The sequence below is a fragment of the Trichechus manatus genome, unplaced genomic scaffold (genome assembly GCF_000243295.1).
Source record: "Trichechus manatus latirostris isolate Lorelei unplaced genomic scaffold, TriManLat1.0 scaffold00004, whole genome shotgun sequence".
Classification (NCBI taxonomy): Eukaryota; Metazoa; Chordata; class Mammalia; order Sirenia; family Trichechidae; genus Trichechus; species Trichechus manatus.
The window spans coordinates 33,789,934-33,802,388 of NW_004443940.1; the positions used below are offsets into that span (position 1 = coordinate 33,789,934).

The 12,455-nt window shown below is 43.8% G+C and overlaps 1 protein-coding gene across 1 annotated transcript in view; it reads left to right on the forward strand.

Moving 5' to 3' along the window:
- The window catches only part of TMEM131 (transmembrane protein 131), a 144,038-nt gene that overhangs the window by 30,809 nt on the left and 100,774 nt on the right, over window positions 1-12,455 (forward strand). The window contains exon 3 of the mRNA XM_023734176.1: window positions 2,127-2,195. Within this exon, the coding sequence (XP_023589944.1) occupies window positions 2,127-2,195 (69 nt within the window). The remainder of the gene's footprint in view (window positions 1-2,126; window positions 2,196-12,455) is intronic.

Genomic DNA, 12,455 nt, shown 5'->3' on the forward strand with positions numbered 1-12,455 from the left:
TCATCACCTGATTGGTCTTTGTAGCACTCATCATCACCTGATTGGTCTTTGTAGCACTCATCATCACCTGGTATGTTCCATGCTTGTCTCCCCTCCTGGGCTGTTAGTGCCACAGAGCAGGCACTTTGCTTTGCTTCCACTGGAGCCCCAGCCACCAGCACATGGTACTCATTCAGTACAGTTGTGTTGAATGAATACGGTGTGCTTTGTTCGCCCTGTCTGGCTACTTTAGACAGTTCCATTCACAACTTGTGAAACAGACACCCAGTTCTGAGAGAAAAAAAAAAAAACTATATCTTAATCCCCTTTGTATCTGCAGCATCCAACACGATCCATGTTTTTATATATGAATCATGACTTACGAGCATTTGTTTTATGCATACTATTTTATCTTTCCTTGATTTGATATAAATTTGAGTTTTGCGCTATTACAACTGATGAGCTGAACAACATCTCATTTTAAAGGAGCCAGAGAGTGTCCTTGTTATATTGTGTTTAAGATTCTGTACCTTTTGCTACATATGGGGCACCTGTGTTGTGAGGAATTGTTCCTTCTTTGACCCAGTGTCTCTAATTTCGTGATTTAGTGAAGTATAGTCTGATGTCTGGTGTTTGCTCTGTGTGTGTGTGTTTCTTAGTCATCTAGAGCTGCTATAACAGAAATACCAAGTGAATGGCTTTAACAAACACAAGTTTATTCTCTCACGTCTAGGAAGCTAGAAATCCAAATCCAGGACATCAGCTCCAGGGGGAGGCTTTCTCTCGCTCTGTCTCTGGGGAAGGTCCTTGTCATCAGTCTTCCCTGGTCGAGGAGCTTCTCAGCACAGGGACCCCAGTCCAAAGGACACGCTATTCTCCTGGCTCTTGTTTCTTGGTGGTAGGAGATCCCGATGTCTGTCTACTTGCTTCTCTCTTTTATATCTCAAAAGAGGTGACTTAAGACACAGCCTAATCTTGTAGATTGAGTCCTGCCTCATTATCATAACTGCCGCTAATCCTGCCTCATTAACATCATAGAAGTAGCATTTACAACACACAGGAAAATCACATCAGATGACAAAATGGTGGACAGTCACACAGTCCTGGGCATCATGGCCTAGCCAAGTTGGCACACATTTTTAGGGGACACAGTTCAATCCATGACAGTATGTGTCATGTTTTCTGTTTCGCATATGTAAAGGAACTATCAATCAGCACAGAAGAATACTCTTAACTGGTAGGGCTAAGAACACATTTGTACTTCAAGCTCGATTATTACAGTACTCTGACTATTTAATCTTTATACGATTGAATGAAAGCTAAATGTATATATTCTAAAAGTCCTTGCCCGTTTCTAATGTCTCCTGGGTGAAATTACTGTATCATGCATAAGCATATGTTCTTGTGAACTAGAGTGGAAGTGGAAATGACGTAGTCTTGCAAAATGGGTTTTGCTCTAACATCACTTCTTAAAAATACCAAAATCTGCTGTATTTGAAATTTCAGTTGCCTGGCTGAATCTCTGACTTTTAGGAGGTTTGATATTCAGAAATTTGTTTTAGTGAGAGTTTCATAACAGACGGGATAGTTAGAAATCATGCTCAGATATTTAGTCCAAGACCTCATGGACCAGTGCATTCCAAACTCTCCGATTACATCGATATTTCAGTTCTTGGAAATCTCTTATCCCCGAGTTATTTTTTTGTTTAGTTCTTTGCCACTCTAGTTGTGCTGTGATCCTGATCTTGTCTCTCTCTCTAGTCTGCCAAGCATGTGCTTGTATTAGCTGCTTATTATCCATCAGAAAGTACGCAAGTCAAAAAATACCAAGAGAACTTACTAAAATATATTGTTATCAATTATATCAACCAAATATATTTCAACATTCAGTTCACCTGAGCATTTTCTGTTTTCACACGTCCTTGAATAGGAAAAAAATCACTCCCACTTTTTCTTTTCATTTCTTCTAACAGGCAGCATTCATTGGTTTCCACACATAAAGAAAATTAATCCACGTTCCCAGTAGAACATTAAACCTAACTTTTCTTAAAGATACTTTTCATGACAGGAGTTGAGTATCTGACCAGGCTTGGAGAAATATATATTTTGAAGACTTGCTTCTTATGCTGTTTTCTTTTTACTTGCAGTATATCTCTGTACCGGGGTAGTTGCAGACCTATACGATTTGAGCCACCAATGCTGGATTTCCATGAACAGTAAGTTTAATTTTTTTTCACTGTATTTTCCCATAAAACTGTTATATATGTTTTGTATGCATTTATCTTCCCTTTCACCTGTGTCATCTACATGATAGTTACATGTTAAATTCAACAGAAAAGCAACTTAACATTGAATGCAGTTCAAAAATGGGAAGTATCTTTTATGAGTGTAATATATTAGTTTTTAATATTTGAAAAATGCATACTATTGCAGTCTCTGGTCTAGAGTTTATTTTTAGAAGCAGCGTAAAACTTACAGTTTAGTTACCTTTTCTGATTAGCACTTTGTTTCCATTTTTATTATTTAAAAAATTGCTTGTGGATATAGAAGGATATATAGCTTGATGCATATGCTTTTTAAAGTACAAGCTTTTATGGCTCTCCAAATAAATGGTATTATCACCAACCCAGAAGAGCAAACAGAAGCAAATCCTACAGAAAAGACATGGTTCAGCCACAGACCTGCGCCCTCAGACCACACTGCCCCGTTTTCTGCCTCACATTCACACGTTTCTCACATCCCAGGTACAGTCGGGAGAACCAGTCTTTGGCTTCAACCCAGTTTAGCGGGTGGATGAGAAGAGCATCTTACATGATGTAACTAACAGAGCAGGGCCTCTCTGGGAGGTTAGCAGAAGAAAATAAAAGGAAAGGGGGCGGGCACCCCCTGTATGTACAGCACCGTTGATGAGAATTCCCAATAGGAAAACACTGAAGGGTTGCTGGTTTGTTTGTGTTAAATATCTGTGTATTTGGTGGTCTGTTTTTAACCCAGATGTGATCAGGCTGTTTATATGATTTTGTATCTTACTTTTTTCCCACCTAACATAGCACAGTTACATTTTCCATGTTACGGACTTTTCCTAAACAGAATCATGTGTTGCATAGCATCCCTGTGTTTTTAGTTAGTTATTACCGTATTCTTGGCCATATAGATTATTTCTTTCCTTTTTTATGCTAATACTGTAATGAATGACTATGCATGAAGATCGAGGTTTGTTTTGTTTTTTATTTGATTGACAGACAGACGGACTGACTGACTGATTGATTGGACTATTTCCTTAGGCTAGATTTCCAGGAGTAAAATTACTGAGTCAGAGGTCTGACCAGTTTTTAGGGTGTTGATACACATTTTCACAGTGTTTATCCCACTGCTATGGTTGCACTTGTTTCGCTGCAATTTTATCAGATTTTAATTACATCAATATTTTTGCATCTATTCTGATTGAACAGATGGAAATTGTGGTTTTCTTGAACGCCGTCAAAGTCGTAGTGAACGGTGTTTTACTATAATAAACACATTAAGTTTAAATAATTTATTCATAATCTCAAACCTAGAGTAATCAAGTATATCAGTTATACTTTTCTGCAGAACCACGGCAGGGTTATTAGCACAGTAATTAAGAGGTATTGATAACAACTCAGTCTCTTTAGGAGATTCTGTTTTTAACAAAAATCATGGACTTTTGGGGATGAGAATGCAGAGAGAAGTTTGCCTGGCTCTGTGCACATCTAGATGGAATCATCATTTGCGAATAGGCATTATTTAAGTAAAATTGACCTGTGCGGTGTTATGTTTTAAATACTGTAATATTCAGATAGGAAATGAATCACTATTACTTCTGTCATATAAAAAAAGTTTTGGTACAATGTTGAGACTTCAAGGAACATAAAGTAGAGTTCTTAATTCTGTCACATTAATAATATATCACTAACAGTCTTTTTCAAGTGCAAACATAGAAGTGGATCTGTAGAAGTAAGGGTTGGGAGCAGATGTGACTACACGTGTAGAACCAGTAGGAGACTGTGTGCGCATTCGTGTCAGTTATGAGAAACTGGCTTATATAATCGTGGGGGCTGGTTAAGTAGAACCAGTAGGAGACTGTGTGTGTGTGTGTGTACGCGTGCACGTGTGTGTGTATTTGTTATGGGATATTGGCTTGTGTAATCATGGCGGCTGTTTGGCAAGCCCAAGGTCTACAGGGGCAGGGCGTCAGAAAGTGATGTTCACGCAGAGGCTGGAACCCCGAGGACACGGGCTGACGTTTGCTGTCCACAAGCAGGCATTCAGGGAAGATTCTGGGGAAGGGAGAGCAATTGTAGATCCAGCTGCTGTTAGGAGGGCTTCTGGCTGATTAAGACAAGCCCGCTTAGAATAATCTCCCCTTTGATTAACTTATAGTCAACTGATTAGGGACTTTAATTACATCTGCAGTATCTCTTCCCGGCAACACCTGGATTAGTGTTTGATTGAATAACCAAGAGAAGGTGTGTATGCTACAAAATTGCTGCTGCCTCCTTTCCATCATCGACTCTCCCAAGAGAATATCACTTGGGGCCCACCCTAACCTGAAACATACTAGAAAGAATTCTGGGAGCTTTAGTTCAGCCCAGAGCCATCACATGGATGTAAACAAAAAAGGCTCTAAACAGCAAAAATGTGGTTGAAAGAATTTTCTTAGCAATTTTAGAGTTAAGGTTCTTTTCATGAAGCTTAAAGTTAATTTTAGGACAAAGAAAATGAGGTTGTACATTTCCACTGCAGACGGCCCATTGTTAATGGATTCAGGACGTAACTGATTGCTAAAGGAAATCAGAGGCGTTTTAGATGTATCTTCTTGTTTTCACTCTCAGAAACATAAAACTTGTTAGTTGATTGAAATCATGTCCTGCATTGACTACTTTTCTGACTCCAGAAATCCTTGTTCTTTTAAATGAGTGTATTCAGTGAAGAAGGCGCCCTGGTGACACAGGGGTTGAACACTTGGCTGCTAACTGAAAGGCTGGCGGTTTGAACCCACCAGCTGCCCCGAGGACGAAAGATGTGGCAATCTGCTTCCATGAAGATTTACAGCCTTGGAAACCCTATGGGACATTTCTACTCTGTCCTGTAGGGTCGCTAGGAACCAGAATTGACTTCGACAGCAACGGATTTGGTTTTTGGTTTATTTAGTGAAAAAATCAGATTAGAACAGAATGACCCTTCTTCATGCCTGTAAGTTACCTATTCCATATCTCTACCACAACCCCCTTCTGTTTTGTTAATACAACCCCTGGGCTTTTTTTGTTATCTGGTCCTTAGGGAAAATGACTGTTTTCCCAGCTTAGCAGTAAATCGTGATTAATCAACATCACTTGTAATAATCCCAGTCTTCTTGTTTGTGATCAGTGCAGGGTTAAGTGTGACCCAGCTGTAGCCGATAATATGAGGGCAGACACAAGAAGAAACAGCCCTCTTCTATACTGGATGTTGTCTCGTCTGTGTGTGATGCATTGGTTACTGTGGCCGCCATCTTGCAGTCAGTGGGGGATGCTAGTCCGAGGACAAAGCCAGCACAATTTGTGTAGCAGAGTAGAAAAATGGGAAGAACCTGAGTCTTTGATAATATTGTCCAACTGCCAAATTAATCAACCCTGGAACTGCCCTACTTGAGGTCTTTTTGTTAGGTTGACACTTTTTATTCCTCTTGTCTTTCTTGATCTCTTGTAGAGTACATAGCACACTGACCTCTTCCTCCCTCTCAAATCTTTCCGGCCTCTATCTTGAGAACCACTCTTCATATTTTTCTCCTGCGTTTGAGGCTGGTTTTTTGAGTCTCTTTCAAGTGCTTCTGTTCATCTGCCTACCCCCTAACTGTGGGTGATTCTCAGTCCTCAACCCTTTTCAGCCAGCTGTACATTTTCATACTGGGTGATCTCTTCTGTGCCTTTGGCATGTGCCTGTGATTTCCCAGTCTTTGTTGCCACTGTGATCACTCACCTCATGTCTCCAACAACTCAAGCTCAACATGTCCTTGTCTCGTGCCTGTATTTCCAGCCTTGGTGAATGGTACCACACAGTCAACTGCAGCCAGAATCCTTAGGCTTCCTGGATTCTTCCCCTTCCCTCAGAACACTCCCCGTCTTCCTCCACCGGATCCAGGACCAGAACCCTGTCAGCCTTTCCTGCCTCCTCATTGATGCTCATGCTTACCCCGCCCCTTCATTCAGAACCTCCTCATTTTTTAATGTAGACTATTAACTGTATTCCTGCCATTTTCCAGTTTATGATCCATGCTACCAACAGAGAAGTTTTTAATATCAAAATCTAATCATGTCATTTTCCCTCCCCACCCACCGAGAATCCTTTGATGATTTCCTGATACCTTCAGGGTAAATCTAGAATTTCTCACATTGTGTGGCAGGCCTCTCGTAAAATCTGTCCCTTACCTTCCTTCTGTGCCCACCCATCCTAAACCCCCGCTGTGAGGAACTACTTAACATTTCCTGAAATCGCTGTGATCTTTCTGGGTATGTTACACGTACCTTCAGGGTGTCCTCTCAAAAAAGAATTTTTTAATGAAAGGTTTTATACATACAAAAAAGTTGAAAGAACAGATAATGAATATACCCTTTACCTAAATAACCCTTAACATTTTTGCCATATTTACTTCATATTTTTGTTGGTTTTGAATCATTTGAAAATTGCAGACACCATGGCATTGCACTCCCGTGGAGCCACTGGTGGGTTCGAACTGCCGACCTTTCAGTTAGCAGCCGAGCGCTTAACCACTGTGCCACCAGGGCTCCTTACAGTACTGTTACTGGTTTTGTTAGAAAATTAACAATAATTACAGAGTGCCTTTAATCCTTCTGTTTTGGTAGTTTGGAGCCCTGGTGGCACAGTGATTAAGAGCTCGGCTGCTAACCAAAAGTTCGGCAGTTCGAATCTACCAGCCATTCCTTGGAAACCCTATGGGGCACTTCAGCTCTGTCCTGTAGGGTCGCTATGAGTCAGAATCGGCTCAGTGGCAACGGGTTTAGTTTTAAGAAATAGAAATGTAACTGAAACTAGTTCAGGCACAAATGAGACTATTTTGGAAGAAATACTGAGGCCCGCAGTGTATCTGCAAAAAGGCCAGAGATGCAGCTGGGACCTGAGGACAGCAGAGTCCAAGATATCAGACACCACCAGGGCTCTTCTGTCTCGTGTCTCTGCCGTGGTCTGTATTGGTGACTGTCTCCCATTACCGACATCTTTGCTACATGGTAGGAACAAGTCCGCTGACTGTCGTTTAGCATTACATCCTGTCGCCTTGCGCAGTGGGTGCTCTGTTACGGGACCTTCCTGGCCCTGGGTTTGTAATCCTCCCAAAATGATTGTTCGGGCTGCAGTCTCGCAAGGGATTGGCTGGCTTACTGTCCGCGCAAGAGGCTTGCAGATCCGCCCAGTAGGGTTGGCTGGCTTACAGTCCGCCTAAGGGCTTGGTCAGTTTACAAATGTTCCTATGTAAGTGGCCAGTCTCACAGAGATTTTGGGGGCCTCCTGATTGACAGGAGCCAGGAGGGCAGTGTGTCTTTTGGACGCAGAGCCCTGCGCTGAGAACCTCCTAGAAGAGCTGTACTAGGGGTCAGGGGCAGGATCTCTGAGCTGGTAACCCTGAGCTAATAACACTGCAGACCCAGAGAGATGGTGGGAAGCGCAGCAGAGCTGAGCAACAGAGAAACGGTGGCAGCAGTGAGAACAGCGGAGACCACGAGACCAGCAGACGGCAGTGGTGGGCAGTCAGCCCACAGGGCAGACAGCAGCAGTGGGCAAAGTCAGCCCACAGAGCGGAGCTGGGTACCTTCAGGCAGGAGGTTGCCAACTGAGCTGGGTGCCTCCAGCCGGGAGGTCACCAACAGAGTAGAGCCTTAGGCATATACCATATAGCGATTGCCTGTAAAAGCTTTGCCTCAGGAGCTGTCACAATGCTGGCCTGACCCTGGCACTGGTTCAGGGTTGTCCCGAAGCTCCTGGTTGAGCGCTGGACCAGCAGGCACAGGATCTAGACCCGGCCAACAAAAGCCATGGAGAGAGACAGAGAGTGGGAGAGAATGAACAAGCCATGCCACACCTGACCTGACGACACACCTGCTGAGAGAGAGTAGATACCTGCTGTCTCGGTCATCTAGTGCTGCTCTAACAAATAGCACAAGTGCACGGGTTTAACAGACAGGTTTATTCTCTCACAGTCTAGTAGGCTACAAGTCCAGATTCAGAGCATCAGCTCCAGGGGAAGGCCTTCTCTCTCTGTCAGCTCTGGAGAAAGGTCCTTGTGATGCATCAGTCTTTCCTTGGTCTGGGAGCTTCTCAGCACAGGAACCTCAGGGCCAAAGGATGTGCTCTGCTCCCAGCACAGCTTTCTTGGTGGTATGAGGTTCCCGTGTGTCTCTGCTCGCTTCTCTCTTTTATATCTCGAAAGAGATTGGCTTAAGACACTATCCAGTCTTGTAGACCTCATCAGTATAACCTCATCATAGTGACAGAGTTTACAGCACACAAGGAGATCACGTATAACCTCATCATAGTGACAGAGTTTACAGCACACAAGGAGATCACGTATAACCTCATCATAGTGACAGAGTTTACAGCACACAAGGAGATCACGTATAACCTCATCATAGTGACAGAGTTTACAGCACACAAGGAGATCACGTATAACCTCATCATAGTGATAGAGTTTATACCACATAAGGAGATCACATCAGAGTATACAATCCTACAATACTGGGAATATGACCTGGCCAAGTTGACAGATATTTTGGGGGGACGCAATTCAATCCATGACACCTACTAACACCTGATCCACTGTGTGCCCTGCTGGTGACACAGAAATGGACGTGGGTAACTTGGGAAGGGTGAGCAGCTCCCCTTTTAAACGTAAGTGGGTTCCTCCCCTATGATGCTGTGTGGGGTACTCGTAGGGGTGGAGGGGACAGTTCACCTAGAATCTGCTCCTGTTGTTTACTGTGTGCTTTTTGTCATCTGTTCTTGTCGTGTGCTGTTCACCTCCTAGAAATAATAGTAACGGCGTCCAGGTGCCAACGCTGGGTAAGTGTCTTGTGTGTGTGACCCAGTTAGATCAAATAGTGGAGACTTCATCCCAGCAGTCTCATTGCTGCTTGTAATTTTGAGGCCACAGGTTAAGCCTCCTTCAATCGGGAAGGAACCGCCTGATTTCCTCTAGTTTTAGTTTGAAAAAGAATAGAACAAATGATGGGCCTGGCTTAGGTCAGATGTCTGTCCCACCTGTCAGACAAGGAGGGGATTTGGGATTACACGTGTCCTCCAGGTGCCGTCCCTGTTTTAATCAAGGTGCACCCGGAGAAAGAGAAACTGTAAGATGGGAAGGTGTTCTATTTGAAGTCCATTGCAACCTTCTTGACCTATTGAATCCCGTTGCCCTTCAGTGGTTTAGAGGGCAGCCCTGCGCTGTAAAGCAGGCCTTCCCCAGCCAGCCCAGCAGAGGTGGAACCTGCCTTCTCTGTACCCCGATGATGTGTTCACCGCCCAGACGTGGGATGGGTCCCCCACCCAAAGTGGAGTGCCACTGTTGAGACTAATGACACCATGCATGCAAAAAGAGGATACGGAAGAGTTGATGACTCATCACGAGGCTTTCCCGGGATTGCAGGACTGCTGCCACACAGCTCCAGCAATGGTTTGAGAAATCAGAGAAAGGAGTTTGGCTTGGCTTTCATTGTGGTTAGAGGGTGGGGCTGGGGTAGCTTGCATGGTTTGGACTTCTCACTTGAGCCAGAAGAGAGAGTGCAGCGTTTCTCATTGGCTTGCCCAGGTGTGGGGCATAAGGCAGAGGGGCGGTTGTGAGGCCTGAAAGCTGCCAGCTGTCAGACATCAAAAATGGAGTCACATTCTTTGTTACATATGGCACCCTCTCCTCACTTCTGTCAGCACACTTGTCATTGGCCTACCGGCAATTGTTTGTTTTGATGTCTTGTCTTCCCTACTAGACCAGGCCATCAAAATAAAGACATTCCATTTGTCTTTGTGTCTCTGGCACGTCTCACACCTGACAGTATGTAGTGTGCATTTTCTTTCAGTCCAGCACTATTTTCTGCTTATTTCTTTTGCTATAGTTAACTTAGTTTTATCTTCTCAAGTGTTTTTGCAAGACTGCGTTAAACGTTTGGTGTCCCTTTACCTCTTGAGCCAGCAGTGTGCTGATTTAATGTGCATGCTGTCAATGTTTCACTGACTTACTGTGCACAGCAGTAGTGCAGGGTCTGAGAAGCGTCCTTAACGTAACACTTTATACTCTTTGTTCCAGAAATGTTTTCTGTGGACTCTTAGAGCTGCTTGTGGTCATTTTTGCTAAACCAGAAGCCATTCTTCATTTTAAAACACCCTTTGCCAGCATCTGGAAGAACTTTGCGTGGAACTTGCCACTCCAAGTTGTATCTGGCTGCCATCCAGGGCCCCCGAGAGTGGTCTCAGGCCCATTAGCAAGGATGCAAAATCTTACCTGGAATTTCTTTGACCATTTCTAGACCTCCATGTACTTGACTCCTCTCACTACCCTCGTCACCCCTGCTGTCTTCTAGAATTTATTTCAAGTCGAACTGATCAAATTGCTTTCTTCAGAAGTAATCCTTTCTTTATCTCTGTCCTTTTTGTTGAAGTGTATACTTTTTCATTCTCCCCTATTATTTCACTCCTTCCGTCTTTCCCCGCCTTTCCCTTCCCGTCTCTGTGTAAAAGCCATAGGCTGGCGTAGTCTGAGCACCCCCACACCCCTCAGTTGCTTATGCCAATGTGGTAAGTGTTGTTCTGTTTCTATAACAACTCCTTCCTGCAAGGGTTTATTGCAGACTGTAAAAGTTGCTTTGGGTGGAAACTTGGCTTACTGAATTCTTTGGTTGATATAATTAAATGCAGAAAATCTTTCCTTTAAATAAAGACGTTTAAATGGGGACGTCATGGTTTAAAAGAAATGATATTGGAGAGACTGTCACTAAAGATGCAAGTCTCTCCTGTCAAGTTCAGTTCCTGAAAGGCATTGCCCTCTGATGACTTTTGGTATTCCAAGAAAATCCGGCAGGCCCTCTTTTCTAAAGGGATGTTTGATGCCTTTTAGCTTTTCACTTTCTAATTGTTCAGTCTTCCCATCAACACCCCAGCCCAGCCTGCAATCTAGAAATATTTTGAGAGGACAGTAGGATGTTGTGTAACTTAGTGGTACAAGTACTGCGTATTGATTTGGCCCAACTTGCTGCCAGAAGCTGTGTTTTACGGAGTGCTGTGTCACTGTCATTCATAAGGTCTGTCTGAGGGCAGTCGATCCGCCGTTTCTTCAGCCGTTCCCTGTCACTGCAGTGCCATCTTTCCGTGGGCCGCTCCAATGGCAATAGCCTGGGAAACTAGCCGCTGACCACCGAATTGCAGCATGCCCTCTAAGCTAGTCTCTGATGCAGAGCTGCTGCTTCCTAGTGGTTTTGAGTCTCAGACTTTTCTAAAATATGGACAGTTATGTCAGTAGTTCTGCTGCAATAGCCCAGAGAACAGCTATATATTTGCTGCAGCTTCGTTTATCTATAAATAATTCACAGGTCTTCTTTTGGCCCTACTTCTGTCTTCGGAGCAACCAATAATGGAAGCAAACAGGACCAGCACTGGCAGGCATTTGAAAATCTTTATTTTTAAATCTTACCTGTTCAGCCTAACAGTGGCACATGCTGCTGTGGTGGACAGAATTCTAATAAGTATACGGCCTTTCTCCTCTGAGCAGAGGTTCATTTCTGTAGCACATAACTCTGGGCCTTTCGTCTTTGATGCCTAGAGGAAAGGGCAAGGCTGGCCTCAGCAGCATGGTAGGTCAAGCATTCTCTCCATGTTTCCAGGCTCCTGGCACCTCTCAGCTTATTTCCTTACCCCTGAATCCTCTCCTGTAGCAGGCAGTCATTAGCTCTGTCTTATTGAAGGATCCTCCAGATTACCTGTCCATCTTGTACCCCGTCTTCTTTATCCTGAGATTGGTTGCACTGAGGTTGTGGGAGGAACAGCGTTAAACCGTTGGGCGGTGACTGACTCATTGCCTGATAGTCGTGAATCAGTGTATTTGAATTGTAAAAGAGCATGTATGCTACATCAAGCACATCATCAGTGCACTTCTCAGGATTGGAAGGAGGAGGTTTTTATTTCTGTGTAAGGATGTTTTATACATTTAAGACTCTCGTAGTGCCTTTATACATCTCCCCCCTGCAGCGTATGGCCATGGTTTGAGGCCCCAGCTGGATCAGCACCCACTTCCATGCTTGTGTCACGCACGGTCCTGCGACCCATCCTGGGGTCACTGAGAAGGAGGGCATTCAGCAGTCGGGGGGCTCTTTTTTTTTTTTTTTTTAATATTTTATTGTACTTCAGGTGAAGGCTTACAGAACAGATAGTTTCTCATGTAACAGTAACACACATGCTGTTTTATGACATTGGTTAACAAC